Source organism: Lutra lutra, chromosome 5 (assembly GCF_902655055.1).
Source record: "Lutra lutra chromosome 5, mLutLut1.2, whole genome shotgun sequence".
Classification (NCBI taxonomy): Eukaryota; Metazoa; Chordata; class Mammalia; order Carnivora; family Mustelidae; genus Lutra; species Lutra lutra.
The window spans coordinates 40,856,225-40,876,912 of NC_062282.1; the positions used below are offsets into that span (position 1 = coordinate 40,856,225).

Here is a 20,688-nt window from a genome sequence, read left to right on the forward strand (position 1 = left end):
CTGAACTGGTAGAGTTTCTGAGTGACATCACTGGCTCTCACCAGGTCCCCGTTTGGGATGCCCCGTCGGGTGTAGAGCAACTGGCCATCATCAAAATCTGAGTCGGGGTCATGGTAACAGAGATCTGCCAGGGTCAGTAGGCGCTGGCCATTCCTTACAACACAAAAGACCTTATCTACCACACGTACTGGTTTCTCATCATTTTTTAACTCTACAGAAATGCAACTTGATTTCTGTAGATAAATGTTCTGCGTCAAGATGCCTGACCACTCCCTCTTGGCCTGGTCCCGTGGCGGAGGCCACAAGGAGGAATTCATCATGTTGGGTCTCAGAGTCATCGTGGACATACATCAGCCGCTTCCCCACTATGTCTTGATCAGTGAACGTGGTGATATTGTCATGACTTCCCGGAGGGTCTGAAAAGTTAACCAGTTTCAGCTTCCCATGTTGAGGACTCTTGGTGATTATATATTGGAAGGTCTGATTGTCCAGTGTTTGAGTGAATAATTCCGATTTCGTAATTAATTTCCCTTCTCCTTCTTTTACAGATAACCCTCTGTTAGTTACAATAATGCGGGTCCTGTCTGCTTCAAAGTTTATTCTGAAAGTATAACTTTTGGATTCTATGTGCTTTGCAATAATTAAGAACCTAAAGATATCTTCTGTGTCTTCCCTAGGCCTCTCCCGTGGCTCATAACTTATCTTGGAGTCTGCAATGTCTTGCTGGCTGAAAACGGAGTTTGTTTTTAGAACTTTATTGCCAACTAGCAATTTTCCTTCCTTAGGTGGTGTCAGTAACTTAAAACGTAGTTCTTTCTGGGTCACACTCATACCCTCTGTCACAGCCTGCAAGTGGTCAGAGTTCAGTACTTGTCTGCTCAGCTTACTGACCTCGAGAGGAACATTTTTCAGAAGTACAAACTTTAGCCAGTGTACGGTAATGGGAAATACCAGCTCTTCACTGACTTTCCCTTCTATGTTCACTTTAAATTTAAAGTGATCTGTAACATTTTCTGGCTGTAGTTCTTGAAATGTGCTATGGTACCGGACCTGACCCCGATCAATGGAACGTTGAGAAAAGGTACTAACTTGTTTCCATTCACCCCTTGACCCCTGCTGCTGAATCTGACCAAATTGGGGTGGATGAGTGATAGCATAGCGGGTCTCCATCTCGTGGGGTTCACCATTAACCTCCACCGATAAGTTACTCCGTGTAATCAGAACCACGCCCCCCTGCTGGACGACTACCCCGGTTCTAACAGCCACTTCAAAGTCCCAAGGAACAGCCATGACCCGTAACACTACGGTATTGCTAACCAGATCTCCATCGCTTGCTCTCAGAAGGATCCGGGAGTTCCGATGACCTCTGTGCACATAGAAAATGTTGCCATCTCTTAAATCCCCATGCGTAAAACCATTAATGGCTTTCCCAGGACCATTGGTGTTTTCTAAAAACCCAGCATCTGAATTGAAGTTGCCAAGAACTGAGAAACTAAGACTCAAGGAATCTGTGTCAGGATCTGACACGTGTATTACATTTGGAGTCAGTCGTTTCTTAGAGTTCTCAAACAGGAGGAGCAAGTTTCCTTCAGGGAGCTTAAGGACCGGGGCATCATTTACTGGAAGGACAGTAATGTTAAACACATATGGAACATGTCCTTGCAGATACAATGGCATTTCCTTCCCGCTCTTGGATGAGACTGAAAATGTAAAAAAGTCCCTAGGTTCTTCTGAGCCATCATGGACATACCAAATTTTCCCTTGCCCCAATTCTAACATAGTGAAAGCCTCCTCCATTCCCTGTGCAGGCGAAACATCAATTTGAAGGAACCCATGCAGGGGCATTTCCTCTATTTTAAATAGTATTTCAGAAGGATGGATGCCCACATCTTCGGATGCCACAACCACGTTCATGTGCCTTTTTTCCAGTAAGGCTCGCCCACCTTCTTGGACCTCCAGGTTATTCAGACTTAAGAAATAGCTACTTGCCTGGTGAAGAAAAGGCTTGCGTGCCTCGGGGACGGTAGTGGAAAGGGGAACTTCTGAACGAAGCAGGTTTTCTGCTGTCGTTATGAAAGGGTTTTCATTATCACTACTCTGCAATTTACACCCGGAGGCTACATCTTTAGACACAAGGGCATTCTTTAATGCTCTCTTTTCTGAGTTGGCTTCCAAGCCTCTTAAGCACCCTTTGAAAGAGATTCCTCGAGCAGATTTCCTGGGCACAGAGGCAAGTTCTAACTTCTTAACTTCTTCTCCCTTACGGTTATCAAGACCTCCCACGAAGAGAGGACCTTCCGATACAAATGGTTTGCTTTGCAAGGGTAGCAACGCCCTTACCCCTTGCTCATCCACCATCAGGTCCAGATACCGTTCTGTGAGTCTGAGTTGAATAACATGCCACTTGTTGTCACTAACTACGCTTAAAGAAGAGAGCTGGGTGTTACTTTTGCTCCTTCCTACATGAGCCTTCAACAGACCATTAACTATTTCCAAAGCAACAAAATTTCCTTGTCTACCTGGCTGAAACAAAAGCAAAGCTTGTTGACTTCCAGTCTGCAAAGCAAATTCCAACAGCCCTTCCCTGCGCACCCTCCATTCTGGGAAGGTGACGTAGGATCTGGAGCTAAAGAAATTGATGGCCTCATCCTCTCCTGCAAAAAATTCATCATTGCATCCTAGTGACACCTCATACACCTTCTTAAAACCAGGGTAAGACCTGAGGGATGCGAGGATCTCCCTCTGGTTAAATACCACACCCTCCATACATCCACGGAAACCGGGAAGCTCTCCATCCAGGTAAGGGAGGTCAAGTTCACCATGGCCTGCTATGTAGATTCCATGTTGAAAGTGCAAACTGTGCGTCCCACCAGTGATTTGGCCAGTTGTCTCATAGTGTTTGTCGATAACCAGAGAGATAGTGTTTTTAACATAGTACAGTTCCACTAAATGCCAATTCAAGTCATCCACACGAAGCCTTTGCTCAGAAAGGAGCACTTGTTCACCTGCACCCAAATTCACCCTCACCTGTGAAGAGAAAGAATCATAATTAATCAGTCTCATCTCATAGTAACTTACTGAGAAAACAGGGCCGTCCACAGAGAGAGAGAGAGAGAGAGAGGAGAGAGAAAAACTTGGACTTGAAACCACTTTCCGCAGGTATGGACTACACAATGAGGCTTAAAAATTTCAGAATCAGAATATTTCAGGCATGCTGGTAAAATCAGAGGCTATCCCAACTTTTCAAATGGTACACATTTTTATTCTAGTAAAATAACAGGAATAAAATGGATAGGTATTTTGTTCTCTTTCTCTCTCATGGTTTTTCCTCCAGTAATTGAAAACCCACAGTTTTTAAAGATTTAAGAAAATCTTACCCGTAAGTTTCCTGATAGAAGTTCTATTATACAGTAGTCATTTTTCCCAGCTGCAAGGAAAAGTAATCCCTGTGGTTTGCTGGTTTGAAATTTTAATTGAAGAGATAACTCGGGCAAAACTTCGATGATGTTGAGCTCCACATAGCTTTCACCATAAAAAGATGCTAGGGGAAAAATTCAATAAGGAGTATAAATGAGTAAATTCATTACACAATGACAATTCCACTTTAGAGTGTCTTCTCCCTTCAGGGACTGACCCTGCTGAGGAAAGCTGCCCTGCCCAAGGCCATGGCCAGTTCCTGGAGTAGCCCACAGTTCCATTGTGGGGGTACAAAGGTTCAGTATTCTCTTGCCCCAACTCAAAACAGCTCTGATGGGTCAGTCTCTCTTCAGAACTCTCAAGAAGGGTGGTCAAGGCTTCTGTTGAAACTGAATTGCAAGTCTACTTCTCCATGTACCCAATCCCGCTTCCTTCCCTGTCACAGGGATAATCCCACACCACTGGTGGTGAACTGGTGTAAGAGGAGAAGGGACCACATTATTCAGCTATAAAAGATCAAGCCATGAAAGATACAGGGCAAATAGTAGCTATGAAGACTATGAAATTGGCTGTCTATTGCTAAATTTGAATAAAGCTTTGGAAAAAGAGAAGGAAAAGCTAGGAGAGATCTGCTGACAAGTGTGAAATCAAGAGGGCTTCCGTGGTAGCATATAGAATCCCCCTTTCCTACAGCAGGAGACCAGTGGAAGGTAAGCTCCAACAAAGCTAAGATCCTGGCTGGGAAAGAACAGAACCTTGACATAAGGAACTGGAGACATCTGGGTTGATGTATTCAAATACCTTGGGTCCCTGGTTCTCTCTGGACCCTCTTAGCCTACAGAAGTGGCCTATTTCCCTATTAAAATTGGCATGCCCTTGGCTGGAAAAGGATGCAGAGACTTCTCCCCACAAGCAGCACTTGACCTCTGAAGATACACCCCCATCTCTCCTCCTGGCCACTTGACCAAAAACAAAGGTTAAGTCACAACATAACCTGTGTGGGGACATGTTGGGTTTGATAGGGGTGGAAAAGGACTAGACCCTAAGGTAGCTGTAGGACATCTTCAGGTGTATTCTACTCCTGGTAGCTTCCAGAACAGACGTACGACTGAGGGTGCCTGATCACGGGGGCACAGAGTGAAGCTGGATAAGGAAGAGTTTAGATTTGGGGGAATTCTCCAAAGGTATTGGATGTAACACCCTGGCAAAGACTACCAGAAACGGTGTGAACTCACTGCTAAAGTGGCTCCTAGATGCATAGAAAATGCGAGACATTTTCTGTCTCACACTGTGAGAGAGACACGACAGAATTACCATGACAGATGGATGAGAGAGATGAAAGTGATACTTCCGGGACTGAGCATAAATAGGACCAGAAGGCACAAGCGAGCGCACAAGATGGCAGCCCAGAGCTCCATCATCACCCTTCTCGCGCCAGCACCTTTCCTCAGCTCACGCATATGGCTGCATGGGCGAATTCGTGGTGCCAGCTGAGGGAGAAACAGAACACCTGAGCATGGTTCACCGATGAATCAGCTTCATCCAACGCGAGCCTGATGAGAACAGCCGCCAACTGCACCAAAGCTCCCCTTAGCGGTGACCATGAAAAACAGCAGCAAGAAAAAATGCTCCAAGTGGATAGAACTTTGGGTAGAATGCCTAATCATCCACTTTACACACAGAGAGAAGTGGACTGAGGTTCAGATAAATAAACACTGATCGAGAGTGGCAAATGGCCTGGACAGATGGTCAAGAGCCCAGGATGCAAAGACCGAAAGAGAAGGAACAAGAAGGTCTGGGATTGATGCAGGTGACCTCTGCCCCCCATAGGTTGGCACAGCAGGAAGCCATGGTGCCAGGGAGGGAGACCCAGTAGTCTGGGCTCTCTTACTGAGGCTGAATGCCCAACAGGCCCCCAACAGAGTCCAACACCCATCCCCAGTGTGTTACTATTCCTTGAAGAGAGACCAACTATCCACTCGGTGTTGAGCTGACTTCAGTGAAACCCTTTCTTTTTTAGACTGGCCAGTGATTCATTTCAAAAAATAAAATAGCCACATATTCTGGGTATCTACGTGCTTTTTTTGCCTCAGATAGCACCATTATATGAAGAGCTCACGGGGTGTTTAATCCACTAATAGGGGAAGCCAAATAACATCACATCAATCAAAGACATGTCCTTTACTCCAAGGAAGGTGTGGTAACGGGCCCAAGACCATAGGATCCACTAGTCCCATCATCTATTACACGGCTGAGGCTGGGGCCCTGAAAGAGTGCTAGAACAATCTGATGAAGGTACAGCTGAATCACCAGTGCAGAAGCCAGACTCTAGTGGAGTGAGGGTCCGTCCTCCAAGACTTGAAGTGAAAGATATTTACATGGTCTTTAAAGATCTTTAAACACCTCCTGCTGTATCTCCAGGAGGTGTAATATGTAGGTCTGAGAACAAATGTCGGTCCCTAAGAACAGTCCTGGATAAGGCTTCTGCATGATTGTCTCCATCTCAGATTCTGCTTCCTGAGGAACCCAGTCTTCAATGTCTGCTTCTCTGTTCCTACAACACTCTGCGTATTCCTTTATTCCAGCATTCACCATGTTGTACTGAAATTCCTTGCTTATTCATCAATCTTCTGGAATAGTCCATGAGTTTCCTGTGATCAGGGGCCATCTCTCTGTTTATCTTCGTCTCTCTAATACCTAGCACAGTGCCTGGCCACAGGTGGCATAACAGGTTTTGTTGGTAGCCCACTGAGATCCCTTTTAACAAGCTGGTATAACCATCCTCCTGCTGTTTCACTGTGTTATCCAGAAATTTCAGTGAAATTATACCCCCTGCCCTAAAGGGGGACCTATAGCCAATGACTGACTGAAACAGATGTATAAAATATGTAGAGCTCTGTGCTGCCATTCATATCCTAGAGCTCTCTCTGGGATCAGGCCAAGATTAGGTCAGCTAAACCCAGATCTTTGCTTGGTTTCTTCTCCTGCCCAATCCTGCTTCCTTCCTTCCAGCTCTCTCCTGGCCACCTCACTCAGCATTTTACTTTCACAAGAATCCCTGCCCGTGCGGCTCTCTTTTGGGAACCCAATCTAAGATAGGTAGCAAGCAAGCATTTAATGAACCAAACTACACTAACCTAAGAGACCCTCATTTTATAGTTGAGTAAACTCAGGCCTAGAAAAGCTTAGGGACTTATGTAGAGTCAACAGGTAGTTCAAAACAGAGCTAAGACCCAAACCCTACATTCCCCATCTCAGATCCCCTGTTTTCACCAAGATAGAAGCTGATATAGAGATGACTACGATCTCTATAAACTTTCTCAGGTAGGTATAAAAACACTTTTCTAGTTAAAAAACAGCCATCAATAATTAAATTTAGGAAAACAAGAATGCAGCAAGGAAGTAAAAAAGTTGAAACAAGCATTTATAAGCCCACTAGCTCTCCTACCTAGTGTATATGGGCCTGGCCTCCTGGTTACCGAATCCCCTCACTCTGATTTTTGACCGACTTAGAGGCTGTATTGTTAAGCTCTCAAAACCAGGAAATGTTTTCTAAATAATAAAATCTACTGCTGAGAATGACTAAGTAATATTATATTTTCCCACAGTTCACCTTCCTGGCACTAAATCAATTCCAGGATCAGCTGGTGGCTAGAAATTTCCATTGCCTCAGGGGAAAATCAAGGAAGCAGGTTTAAAACTTCTGGTCTGACAGCCTGAAGCCAGTTGCATCCTCACAGATCTCCAAATGGATCTCAAATTTTATGGCTTCTAGTAAGTGCCTCAAAATAACTATAAGAAGGCAATCGAAACACAAGAAAAACTGGGTCCCAGAAGAAGAAAAGTGATCTCCACCTACAGCAAAGGAAAAGGTGTGATTTCAGTATTATATGGGTAGAGCAAGTCAAGGTGAACAAAAATCAGAACAACTTCCTGGTTTTATGTGCTTATGTAAAAGGTGACATGGCTGAATGGAAGCCAAAGTTTGGCAATAAGGTGGGTAAAAGACTTTCCAGGGAAAAGTAAACATTTCTATTTCTCTATCATTTCTCCTGGGGTGTGGGGGGGGCAGTAGGTATTTGATTCATTTTATTTACCTTAGAAATAGTTACCATTCCCCCCCGCCCAAACTACAATTTCCTGTTTTTGTTTGTTGGATTCCAGTTTTGCTTCTTTGGGAATACTCTGGTTTACTATTTCTTGAGTACCTACTGTGTGCCAAGTACTATCGGGAGTTGGAGGCAGGAAATTACTGAGACTAAGGGGGTTTGCGGGCTCTCCGAAGAGAAAGCTGCTCGGAAGGAAGAGTATATCCAATCCAGGCAATATTAATTGGGCAGTTGGCATAATAGCGGCTTGTTTGGGGCCCCGCTGGGGTAAGAAGGAAGGAGCCCTGTGCCTAGGAAGTGTCTCTCCCTAACAGAGTAAGTAGCCCATCCGACACGTACTTCCGCTGTCCACAAATATAGCAAATAAACCACAAACATGGGGACTGAAAGGTGAATGACACAGACTGCCAATCAAGCAATTAGAGTGCCTGGGAAATGGAGAGCACAGCAGAGGCTCTCCGCCTAGCCCAGGGGGTAGATGGACTGAGGGTGTTTCCAGCAGCAAGACAATGGCTTCCAGAAAGACCTAGTGAGGGACAGATGTGAGCAAGAGGAAATAAACGAGGGGAGAAATAGAGAAAGAAACCAGGGACTGCAAAGATCCAAAGGTCCAGTCTGGCTGAGCACAGTGTGTGGGGGGAGGGGGCCCGGGGGGGCAGGGGACAGCCAGGGTGAGTGCTGCAAAGTTGGGGGGGTGGCAAATGGTGGGACTACGAAAGGCCTTCCCTGACTGTCAGTTTAAACTGGTGACTCCTTTCGAGGCCCCTTATCATAAGCTCTGGTTACCTTCTTTATTTGCTTCCTGGGTTATTACCCAGCTCCAATCCCACACCATCCCGAACAGAATGTGAGGTTTTGAGGGCAGAAGGCTTGGCTAGTCTTGGTCACTGCTCAGTCCAAGGTGGCTATAGGAGTGTCCAGCACACCGGAGTCACACCATAATGGCAACTTTGGAAGCCAAGGGAAGGGTTCAAACTCGGCTCAAAGAGAGCCATAAAAGGATCAAATAGGGAAATGCCATGCCCAAATTGCAATTTAGATGACTCTGGCTGAAGTGCAGAAAATGGGCTCAAAGGCATGGTAGGGAGTAGGGAAGCAGGCAGGGGGAGAAGCAGGTGGGTTCAAGAGATATTTTAAAAGCTGGACTGTCTAGGAGGGAAGGGAAGAGGTCACGGGGCAATCTAGATGATTTTCCGAATTTCTGGCTGGGTATCCACCTACTGAGAGAGAAGTTTCGGTTTTGTTTTGCTTGGTTTTGTTGGCACATATATGTGAGAAATTTTCAATGATTGTTTGGGGAGTAAACGGCTGACTGACCAATCGGATTCCCCACTGGCAGGGACCCATGAATAGAGTGGGGTCGCCTTACAAACCAGCTAAGAAGGTTGTAGCTTATTCTGCACACAGCGGGGAAGATCACAGTTTTTAGTGGGGAGGAGACACATCAGTTCTGGATTTTAGAAAGATCGACCTGGTGAGTGTGTGAGGACAAAGCCAGAGTGAGATAGAAACTAATCAGGAAAGTATTCCCAAAAAAGAGATTTCAGAACTGTCCACTTTCCCTGAAAACTAGAGTTGCCTTTTCATAATAATCCTATCGTGGACAATTTCATACTGTACCTTTTTATGTATTGCCTTTCTTCCAAACATATTCTAAAGATGATATATCTTAAGTGTAGAAGCTTACTTCAAAAATTAAAATACAAAACCACAAAAACAAACTACTCTGTTAAAGCGTTTGCATTATACAAAGTCCTAAGCTGAAGTGCTCAGGGAGGGTCAACGTTATAAAGCAGCTCTTCCTCACACTGACCCTGCAAGGGGAGTCACTGCGCTGGGAAAGAAAAGCCACACTTTCACCTCACAAATCTGCTCTGAGGAACGTCTACAGTGCTTTACTGTGGCACTGACGTTGCATGCTTTATCAAACCGAGGCCAAATATTTATCAAGTGATATCTAACCATCCAGAATTCATTCTGAGAAAGAAGAAAACTTCCAACTATGAAATAACATTTACCATAAACATTACCATAAATATTTACCACAGACATTACCATAAACATTTACCACGCCTGAGAGGCCCAACCTCCTTGGTTCATTAAAAGCAAACCCAACAAGGGACGTCCTCAGAGTCTCTCCCACAAAACTCAGGTCCACTAATACAGAAGTCAGGTGACAGAGTCCCTGAGCAAAGAGGTATTGGCTCCGTGGTCGCAGGATGGGCAGTTGCTTAGTCGGCTTAGGGGGTGACAGGGGCCTCTGGCACCACATCTCTCGGCCAAACGTGTTGCTGGCCCCATGGGAGAGGGCGGGGAAGGAGTGGGTAGCAGGCCGCGTGGGCCACTGGGATGATGCAAATCTTGGGTCTGCAGGTGGGGCCAGAGCAATCTGGGGCCCTGGAATTCTTCTTGTAGAACGGGACTCACCACATTCTCACTCTTTGTTCCTTCCCCAAACATGAATCTCCATGCCAACTGCTCAGGTTGCAAAGAGAAACCCAACCCATGCCCTGCGCTGAGCTCCTCTGGGGTGGGAGGCATTCTCTGCCTTACACCTGCTGCCTAAGGTCAGGCAGACGGGGGTCCCGCACCACTCCAGGGGGAGCTATTCCTGTAGGCTCCGTAGCTGCCCCTAGCACCTCTGGAATGAAGCGGGGAGGCAGTCCTGGCCCCTAGCTGGGCGCTGGTTGAGCTGACAGTGCCCTCTTTAGTGACATAGAGCCCACGTCCTAGCTTAGAAGCACTGCATGCGGCCCTTGTGAACAGCTGTGTTTGCTCCCCTGCCCCTCAGTTCCTCTTGCTGTTGCGACAAGTTACCCCAAATGTAATGTCTTAATATGACCCCAATCTATTGCTTTACTATCCTGGGGACTAGTTAGTCCAAACACAGGTCTCACTGAGCTAAAATCAAGGGGTCTGCAGGGCTACATTTTTTCTTCTGGCAGCTGGAGGGGAGAAATCGGTCTCCTGGCCTTTTGCAACTTCTAGAAGACTGCCACATTTCTTGGCTGGTGCGCCCAGCCAGCAGTCACATCACTCCAGCCTCTGCTTCCAACGTATCATCTTCTCCCTCTTACAATGCCCTGTGTTTGCTTACGGCCCACACAGATAAGCTGAGGTAACCCCTCACCTCAAAATCCTTAATTGTATCACAGCTGGGAAGTCTCTTTTGCCACATAAAGCAACATATTCTCTGTTCTGGGCATTAAGAGTGAACTTGCTGGGGAGCTGCTGTTCTGCCTTCCACAGCCCCCAGGTGCATTGGGTCCTTCAGGGGCTCGGATTTATTGGACACCTGTCATTTCTAGGTATTAGACTATGTGCCAGGAATACGGAGGGCAATAAAGCAGAAGCATTGGGAAAGGCCCCATAAGTAGAAGTTATGAGTCTTGTTTGTGCTTTGTATGGACCGTGCAGCTCTATTTTTAAAAATATTAAATGACGGTATTTTAAATAAAAGAGATTATAATCGGGGCACCTGAGTGGCTCAGTGGGTTAAGCCTCTGCCTTCAGCTCAGATCATGATCTCAGGGTCCTGGGATCGAGTCCCACATCGGGCTCTCTGATCATCAGGGAGCCTGCTTCCTCCTCTCTCCTTGCCTGCCTCTCTGCCTACTTGTGATCTCTCTCTGTCAAATAAATAAATAAAATCTTTAAAAAAAAATCTTTAAAAAAAGACAGATTATAATCGAACACCTGAATTTTTGGGCTTCCCTGCATGAACTGGAGGGGTACCTGTCTATTACCACAGTGCGGGGGAGGGAATGGGTAGTGAGTGGGGCTGGGGCCACCACGCTGGGTCCCTTCCTGCCGCACCAGCTGGTGCTTGGCTCACAGCGACACACTGGTCATGGTGAACATTTGGGTCCGGACACCACAGCCTTAAGCAGAAATGGCAAAGTGGAAAAAAAAAAAAAAGGAGAAAAAAGAAATGGCAAAGTGGGGTGCCAAGATATTCACTGTGGAACCTGAAGAAAATATTAAAAATTCACAGCCTGCTTTAATCTAAAAAAAATAAGACTCTAGAACAATAAGAATTCTTTATTCAGCTCTAATTTACAGATTGATGGCTGTCCTGCCTCAGTTGCCCAGGTGAGACTAGGCATGTGTCTCACCTGCTGGGTACCAAGTCTCTCTGATGGTGCAGTAGGAACTCTACAGGACAGAAAGACGGACACCAATGCCTCCCTCTCTTTTCCATTCACTGACACACCACACGTGGTATGCCTGGACAACTGAGCTTACAGTTGTTATTTCACTATAACTACACAAATCCTCACTAACAGGATCAGTTGCTCTTTAAAATTCCCACAAATAAGCCAGAGATTAAAAATAGAGAGAAATAATTTGAAGACCAGTAAAGGCAAAAGGAACTGGAAGGGCTGGCCTTTCTCCTCTTCCTAGTCAAGTTCTTCATCAGCCCAAAGTCAAAGCAGTAATATTCTAATGAGATCTGATAAGAAGGTCATCAAAAATTGTTGAACTATTGACAACATGAGTCTAGTGCTGAGTACATGTTGTACCTTGAGAAAGTAGTTAGTGATAGCAGGATTGATATTTGATTTGCAAATAGGGATATGCTGAGAGCCAACGCTAAGACTATTCTTACTGAGACAGTATCTGTTTACCAGACAAAGTGGCTCCTTGCTGTGGCAAGACTCTCCAAGCTGAGGACACAATCAGTCCCTCAAGGACTGAGAGCAGAGCTAACCTACGTTTAACAATTAGATTTCTTCAAAGCAACAGGCTGAATCGTCCAAAGAAGTCAGAAAGAAACCTAAAATTAGATCCCACATCTAGCTACTCAAGAAGATGTTCTTCAAAGTGCCCCAAAACAGCTTTTGAGGAGACCACAGTATCCAATATTTGGGCTGCCATTAGATCCATGGGTGAGGCAATACGTTAAAAATACAAGAGTCCTCCCTTACCTATGATTTCAGTTACCCATGGTCAGTCATGGTCCGGAAGCGGATGAACCTCCTTCTGACGTATCTTCAGAAGGTCAATGGCAGCCGAAAGCTACGTTACAACGCCTCCGCCATTCACGTGGTTCATCTCATCACACAGACATCTCTCAGCACCATGAGAAGGGTGAATGCAGTATAATAAGATCTTGAGAGAGTGAGACCATGTTCATGTAACTTTTAATAGTCTATTTTTACAATTATTCTCTTACTATGCCTAATTTACAAATTAGACTTTATCACAGGTATATATTATAGAAAAAAACATAGTACCTGTAAGGGTTCGATACTATCCATGATTTCAGAATCCACTGAGGGGCCCGGAATGTATCTCCTGTGGGTAAGGGGGAACTACTGTATATGCTATGGAATTCCAGAAACGTTTCCTATCTGCATTCTGTACCCCTCCATGGGTGTCTAATCCATTGGCTTTTAGCCTCATACCCAAGGTAATCACACAGGTGATGAGGAAAGAGGGTAATGAGTAGAGAAGTAGGGAAATGAACATTACTGAGCAGTTGTCTGACAGTAAGAAAGTCTTACACAGTATTTTACTCGAGCCTCTCTGAAGAAGTCAAGTATTTCAATTGCACAGATGCAAAATTAAGAGAGAGGGAAACTAAGAGAAGAAACTAGAGAAGGAAAACTAAGACTTTCCCAAAGCCAGTCTGAGACCACAAGATGGCACCCGGGTTGAAGCCCTAGTCCATCTGACTCCAAAATTACGGACTTGGCCATCACCCTACACTGACCACTGGTTCAATCAAACCATTCCCTGCGCTCCCAGATCTCCCTTTTCTGCAACTGGAACCTTGCCTCTCAAAGCCACATCAAAGCTTCAGACTGCAGCCCCAGACCTCCAGTACTGGGCGCAATCCACCCTTAGGGCCAAGCAGGAATCAGGGAAGGAGGAAGAAGATGGGAGAAGGAGCTTGGAAGGGCCCACACACAAGGCAGGGGTTGGGAGAGGGAGTGCTGCAGTCAGACCCCAAGCAACTGGGGTAAGAGTGAAGGGTCCATAGTACAAATGCCATCCTGGCTGGAACTCGACTCCCAAGCTCCTCGTGAAATCACGAGATGGTGTAGGCAGCAATGGCACTATTTTTCTGTTCTATGCCTAAAATGAAGTAAATAAGCATTCAGATTTTAATCCGAATCCTACAAAGAGATACAAGGCCTTTGATTTATAATGCTTTATCTTTAAAAAGTCTCAGAGGACGTCTTTCATTGAACTACACTAAATTACAAGGAGCCAAGGAGGGCGAGAAGGCCCAAGCGCACGACTGGTTGTGTAAAAAGTCCCAATAATTAGCTTTCATTAGTAATCCTTCACTCCTGGAAAGCGCCATGGAAATGCAAAGCATTTCCAGTGACTGAGGTCCAGAAAATGTAGGTGAACTTGTAGAGGTACTTCTAGAACAACAGGCCAGGCCAGCAACCAAAGAATTTCGGGACGAGTTTAAGGCCCCACAGGCCGGCGGGTCGCCGCAGCCCAGCACCTCCCACCGGCCCCGGCCAGGCGCAGAGCTGCACAGGCTCAGAAGGGAGGGCGGCGGGATTCGTTCGCTCTGCTGGGAGTGCACCCCGGAGTCCAGCTCCGAAACCCCCGGTCGGCGGCGAGGGCCCTGCGAAGCTCGGGAGGGGCCCCCACCCCGGAACCCCACCCCGGGACTCCCCTGGGCTCCCCGGAACTGGCGCGGCGGGCCTCGCGCGGGTGTGTGGGGTGGGGGTGGCTGGAAGTTTCCCGCGGCGGCGCCCACACCCCCGCGCGGGGCCAAACAGTCTCCTCCCCGCCGCCCAGCCCAGGAACGTCCGGCCCCAGAGCTCGAGTCGGGGTCGCCGCGCGGCTTCCCGGGGCCCCCTGGAGTCCCGAGAGGGCCCCCACCCTCCGCTGGCAGGCGCGACGCGGCGCGGCCGGGGAGGGGACGGGGAGGGGGAGTTGGGCGCGTACCTCCGAGCGCCCCGCGCGCCCCGCAGAGCCCCAGGCAGGCGGCGAGCAGGACGAGGCGGCGGGCCCCGAGCCGCCCCATCCCGCCACGGCGGCCCCGCGCCCGCGCTCGCACCCGGGCGGCGGCCCAGCTACCTGCGCCCGCCCCTCTCCGCCCCGCGGCCCGGGCCCGCAGCCGGGCCAGGGGGCGCCGCCTCCAGCCAGCGCGGGGGGCTGGGCCGGGGCGGGGAGAGCCATTTGCGACCTGCAGCTGTTGCGCGCCACCAGCGCCCGCCCGGGCCGGGCCTCCTTCTCCCAGGCCGCGGGCGAAACCGGGCCGGGGCGGTGGGGGGACAGGCGCCCAACGAGGCGCCGAGGGCAAAGGGTTCGTGGCCCCCGCTCAAGCGGGCGACAGGTGTGGCGAGGTGACATGGGCCAGCAGGAGGTGGTGACAAAGAGAGGCTGGGGAAGGACTAATGGAGGACGTGGGCTAGTTCCCCAGACCCGGCTGAGGGCGGGGGGTTTGTTCTGCCCTTTGCCGGATGTCCAGTGTATACCCTGCGCGTTGGCACCAGCAAATATGTGTTGGATGAACGACTCGGAGTGGGCGGTGATAAGATGACATAGTCATTCCTTATCAAATGTGAACCTCGTTTGTATTTAAAGGACGGTCCCCCAGGTTTTTTCATTGGATTTTTTGGAGCCTCTGTCAGAGGAATTAATCAAGGCCCAAGGGTCGTGTGTGCAAAAACTCACCCTATGGTTTGGGCCACATGTTCACAGGAAGAGCCTCCACCCAGGTATGAGGTTTCTGGTAAAATGGACAGGACCAAGATCTGACAAGAACAGGATTTGACCAATAAGAGCCAAGGGCCTTCTAGATCAATTTCTCTTTCCCATGAGTTTCCGGGGCTCTGTTCTCTGCAAGGCTGGGGTTTGACAAAATGCTAACAAAAGGGCTACAAGGGCAATCAATGCCAGTGACGGTGTATTCCTGATAAAATTAAGGATGACTTCATATCCCTTTCCTTTCCTTTTTTAGTTCTGTAGTAAAGTGGGGTTTTGGTGTGTGTGTGTGTGTATGTGTGTGTGCGCGTGCGCGCACGCGTGTTTAAGCACAGAATCCAATTTTGACCTTTTTGTCAGCAGACAATCTGTAATTTGTTTTACTTGGGAGCAGAGGTGTTTGGCCTGCTGAGCACCTCCTCCCCGCTTTCTCCTGGCAGCCTAGCCCTGCAGCTCTAGGGGAACTGCTTCCTACTTCTTGCCCCTTTTCTGCCCCCCACTTCTGGCTGGCTCTGTCCTACCAAAGCGTTAGAGGTCACATAAGTTTGCCTGGGGCTGAGAAGCCAGCTCAGCTCCGACTGGACCAGGCGTGCAGAATTTCTCCTGGCAGCCTCAGGGATGCACATAAATTTAAAATATAGGCGGTGCCAAACCAGATTCCCCAGAGAGCCTCCGGTGTGCACCAAGGAGGCTTTATTCAAATGTCACCTCTGGTTAAGAACACAGGCCTGGTGCTTTAAGAGATCTGTGTGCAGATTCCAGCTTGGGTACTAGTGACACTGGTATGTGACCTTGGGCAAATCTCTCATTTGTCTTAACTAGGACACAACTTGCTTGTGTGGTTTAGCTAGCTCATAAGGAGTGATTGTTGAGCATGACACCTGGCACAAGGTAGGGAATCGCTGGGCACTCTCATCGTACCGGGGAGCCCAGTCTAGTCTGTGGGGCTTCTCTGGCTGGTTTCTGAGCATCCTTGGGAGACACACAGTCCTAAAAATGAGTCATCTTTGATCTGTCCTTAGGGATGAAGGACTGTCTTATTTTCCTTCCATGAGCTTAGCCATATGTACTGCTAAAGACTACTCATGTTATCCACAGAACAATTCTGATACCAGTTCTAATGTGTGGGCTTTTTCCCCCACCCCAAGCAATATTCTGACACCAGCTGGGTACGACTGGACTCAGTTCTGGCACTATCTTTATGAGATTCCACAGGTTAAGGACTCAGTTACACAGGACCGCCCTCCAGTTGAGATGCTAATCACAGGTCCAGATTGCTATGAGGCCTTCTGACTGACTGGTTATAGAGCAGAGGCTCCTGATACTCCCCTACTTGGGATCAATTAATTTGCTAGAATGGCTCACAGGCCTTGGGAAACCAGTTTACACATTAGATACTGGTTTATGTTGGGCAGCAGGAATTCGTGTTCCCTCAAAGGCCCTTGTAACTGGACTAAGAACCAAATAGATAGGAGATAGATTAACAGATTAAATTCAGATTTAATAGGTGTACATACAGGGAGTCCACAGAGACATGGAAATTCCAAAGACAGACAAAATGAAGTAGATATGTCATTCTGAACTAAGGAGAAGGGGGTAGAGATCTGGGATTTCAGAGGAAAGGAGACAGGTGCTCTTGTACCCCTGTATCCCAGCTACCCAGAGAGAACTTGAAAAAAATCAACTTGTAGTGATGAAGTTCTAGAACCTAGGTGAGGTTCGGTGGGCTGAGGTCCCGAGCCGATGACCAAGAAAGAATTCTTGAGACATCTTTGGTGCTGTTGGGTCCCCCCAAAATTGGGTACCCCAATAATGGGTCCGTGATTAAAGGAGCGAGACTGATACAAAGCGAAGGTCAAGCAAAGCTTTATTTCGCGCCAAGCATCAGGAATCAGAACTACCATCAAACAGACTGGTCGGGGCCGCCCCTCCAGAGAGGACAACCCCTCCCTGCTTTCCAGACTAACTTTTATAGAGCAAAGGCCATGTGGTTGGGCCTGGCCACACACAGGTGGCCAATGAGATTGTAACACACACACAGGAAACTCCACAGTGATGCTAGGCGACAAATTGAATTACAACTTACCCTAGTAGACATTTGAACCAGCCTATCACACCTTGGTTAGGATTGGCGCCAAAAGGCTCCCAAAGGGCGGGGGCCCAAACTCCTTGGTAGCTAGGAGACAGTATGCTCCCCCACTGATTGAATACCTCCACCTGGCCTGACCCACCCTTGTACTTGGACTTTGTTACGTGGGACTGGTTTCCCGGTCAATTTAAGCTTTACAGCAAAATGGCAGTTCAACCGGGGTGGGGCTGCTCTGGCTGAATAGGCCCTTACAGTGCAAAATGGTGGTATATTAAAGCACGGAGACAGGACCTGTGGGTGGGGAGAGCTGCTGCCCCAGGTTGTGAGAGATGGCAGGTTATGTACCTTGTGGTTGGGGGAAGGTGAGGGGAAGGGAGGTTTCATATGCTAAAGAGGGCCTACAAGGTGCCGGGATATCAGTGGCACATGGAATCCTTCCAGTTTACCAGCCTAGAAACTCTCTTTACCCCTCCTTTTGGGTTTTCTTGGAGGCTTCATTACATAAGCATGATTGATTAAATCATTGGCCCTTAGGGATTGGATTCAACCTTTAACTCCTCTCCCCTCCTTGGAGGTCAGGAGATGGGACTGACTGTTCCTACTTTCTAATCACACAATTGGTTCCCTTGGCAACCAGCCACTACCTTTAGTGTACCGGAGGCTTTCCAAAAGCCACCTTATTAACATAACAAAAGAGGTGGGTTTTTTTTTTTGTTTCTTTGTTTGTTTGTTTGTTTTTGTTTTTAAAGATATTCTCTTCACTTAGGAGCTCCCAAGGGTTTTAGGAGAAGCAAAAAATTAAGACAAAATATTAATTTCTTATTATAAATGGCAAATCACACCACGTTAGTAATTTCTGGCATTACCCCACTGCCCATAGTAGTTCTGATTTTTTTGAGGTTGAAGAGTCCTAGACCCCGTGGGTGGGAGTCCCTATAGCTCTGGCTCTAGTTGCTGTGGCCAACACTCAGCAGTTAAGCCTCAGCAACAAGAATTATTCTATTTGGGTTTTAATCTGAATACTGGTTCACTCAGAAATAAAGGTATATAGAACAGAGAATGAATATAGAGAAATGAAGGGATAAGAGCAGAGAGACGAGCACTGGTTCATTGTTCACTGAACTCTGTCTCCCGAATGCAAAAGGCACAGGAAGATGAATTCAAGCGTCTACTGTCAAGGATGTGGCAAGGTAGAGAGAGGTGTAAGAAACATACAGCAGTAGTTTTAACAAAGGTAAATTAGGGCCTGGGCCAGGCTACTGGGCCCAAGATCCTCTTCTCTGAAACTTTCCATGATGCATATACTTTTGATGACATGACTGGTTTGAGTGGTCATCTCTGATTTAGCCGACTCCACACCCTCTGACCCCACAGAATAGAGCCAGGGTGAGTTCCTGATCTAAAGGGCAAACAAGAATATCAAAGGTGATACCCTCTCAAAACTTTCAACCAAGAGGAACTAAGAATACAATGAATTTGTGGCAGTTACGGGGCCAAGAGGTCACGTGGAGATAGCGCCTTAGTGAGCACCAACCGAAGACCCATGTCTACTGAAGTAATGGGAAAACAGAGGCTATGAGCCCGGAGAGAAAGCCACCTGTGTCTGTCTCAGTGTTTGCAAGAGGAGATTGGTCCCATGTCCCAGAGAAAAGCTGATTATGAGGGACAGTCAGAGCCACAGGCAATAGCTGTTAGTGGTTTCTCATTCCCATGAAACCCAGATATGCCTCCTGAATTTTGTTTCCATGAAATTCTTCTGAGCTCTTCTGCTAAATCCACACTTTGCTAGAGCTAGTATACAACTCTAGCTTCACAAATCCAGGTGTGCATGAATGATCATTTTTCTATATTTTTCCCAAACTCAGCTTGCTTTCAGTTTTGACTTCCCAGTTTGCTGTGGTGTATCTCAGTCAACTGAGGTTTTTGCTCCTGCATCTCCCTCCCTAAGTTGTGTGGAAGTCCCGTGGGACTTAATGTATTGTGCCAAGACATCAGGGGAGACTGAGAGAAGAGGCATGGTGGTTCGCTGCTCCTCAGTGCCCTTGTGGGGGTGACTTCTGAGACATTCCTCACCCCATGTGGCCTTTGGATGTCAGTCTACACAGGCTTTATAGAGACAGTCTCAATCCCCCATGAATAGCTCTGTCAGAAACTTTTCTGTTTCTCCCAAGCCACTCTGAATGTTGTCAGCCAATCTGGGGCAGGACTCTTTGTGAAGCTGGGTAAGGCCTTGGCTGCCAAGACTCACCACAGGCATTTTCTCTCCTGGTGTCTTACTGTCTTCTTGAAGCCATAAAGCTCCATGTAGGGATTGTACTGCTTCCATGGGGCCCTGCCTTCCTTTAGGATCCACCAATGTCACCATTCTGGCCGCTTCCCCTGATTATCCTGTCCCCCAAGGCAGGAAACCCTATTCCTCTCAGTCTGCTGGGTGTTGAGAGGAGCATTATATAGACCAAGATGGAGTTCAGCCACTCAGCAGAATTGGATATGAAATCATGCGTGTGATTATTGAAAAATAAAGTTAATATTCTTATAACTCTGAGATGCAGATCGGGACTTGTATCTGCCATATTCAGGAGCCCATCCAGGAGTGCTGAGAACGCTCACGGAACCCAACCTACTCCCAGATTAGTTTGAAGGTGATTAATTTGCAGCAATTTCTTTGAGGCAATGGCTGTGACCTCAGCGGCGTTGATATTCGGAAATGAGGTGAACTCTGAGAAGTCACTGCTAACTTTAGAAACACTAGTTTCAAAAGATCATCTCTGGACACTTGAAATCTCTTGGGAAGTCAACAAAAAGAAAGAAGAAAGGGCAAATGCAACCTTGTGTGAGTTTGCCACAGAGATTAAATTCTCTGAGTTCTAGAAAGCTGCCTGAGGAAAGTGAGGGCCTTTGTCAAGGATTCTGAATTTCTCAAAGAGCAGAACCACCAAGCAGGGGGAGCAGAGGGATTCCAGCCAAACCAACTACCTCCAACAACGAAGAGCTTCTTCTTATCTTGCAAAACCCACACAGCTAAGGCCATACTCCTATACCACAGTGGCCTGGAGCCCATGCAGAGTCTCTCATCCAGGCCAGTGGAGTGCTCGGCCCAGCCTAAAGTGACTGTTTCAAGATAGATGTTCTGAGTAGAAAAGGGGAAATTTCTCCAAGTGGGAAAAAGCAAAAGGTTTTTTCTCTTCCTTGGTTGTAGAAAGATAAACACTTGATGGGAGTTTCTACGTCAGAGGAGAACCCACAGCCAATAATGTGGAAGCTGAGGCATGTTTGCGGGTGGTTGGTGGGGAGAAGCTTGGAAATTGGGGGATTGGAGCTGGGCCAGTCTGTCAGGAACCTAGGCCCATTCAGCCTTTTTCCGTGGGAGGTCAAGAACCCCCAAACCCAAGTTTA

At 47.4% G+C, this 20,688-nt stretch overlaps 1 protein-coding gene across 1 annotated transcript in view; it reads right to left on the minus strand.

Moving 5' to 3' along the window:
• Nucleotides 1–59: 59 nt before the first annotated feature.
• The window catches only part of LOC125101138 (chondroitin sulfate proteoglycan 4-like), a 35,700-nt gene continuing 15,071 nt past the window's right edge, over nucleotides 60–20,688 (minus strand). Inside the window, exons 4-7 of the mRNA XM_047731777.1 lie at nucleotides 20,269–20,422; nucleotides 14,442–14,816; nucleotides 3,378–3,541; nucleotides 60–3,027 (exon numbers count right to left, since the gene is read on the minus strand). Coding sequence (XP_047587733.1) covers nucleotides 199–3,027; nucleotides 3,378–3,541; nucleotides 14,442–14,816; nucleotides 20,269–20,422 — 3,522 coding nt within the window. The 3' untranslated portion in view covers nucleotides 60–198. The remainder of the gene's footprint in view (nucleotides 3,028–3,377; nucleotides 3,542–14,441; nucleotides 14,817–20,268; nucleotides 20,423–20,688) is intronic.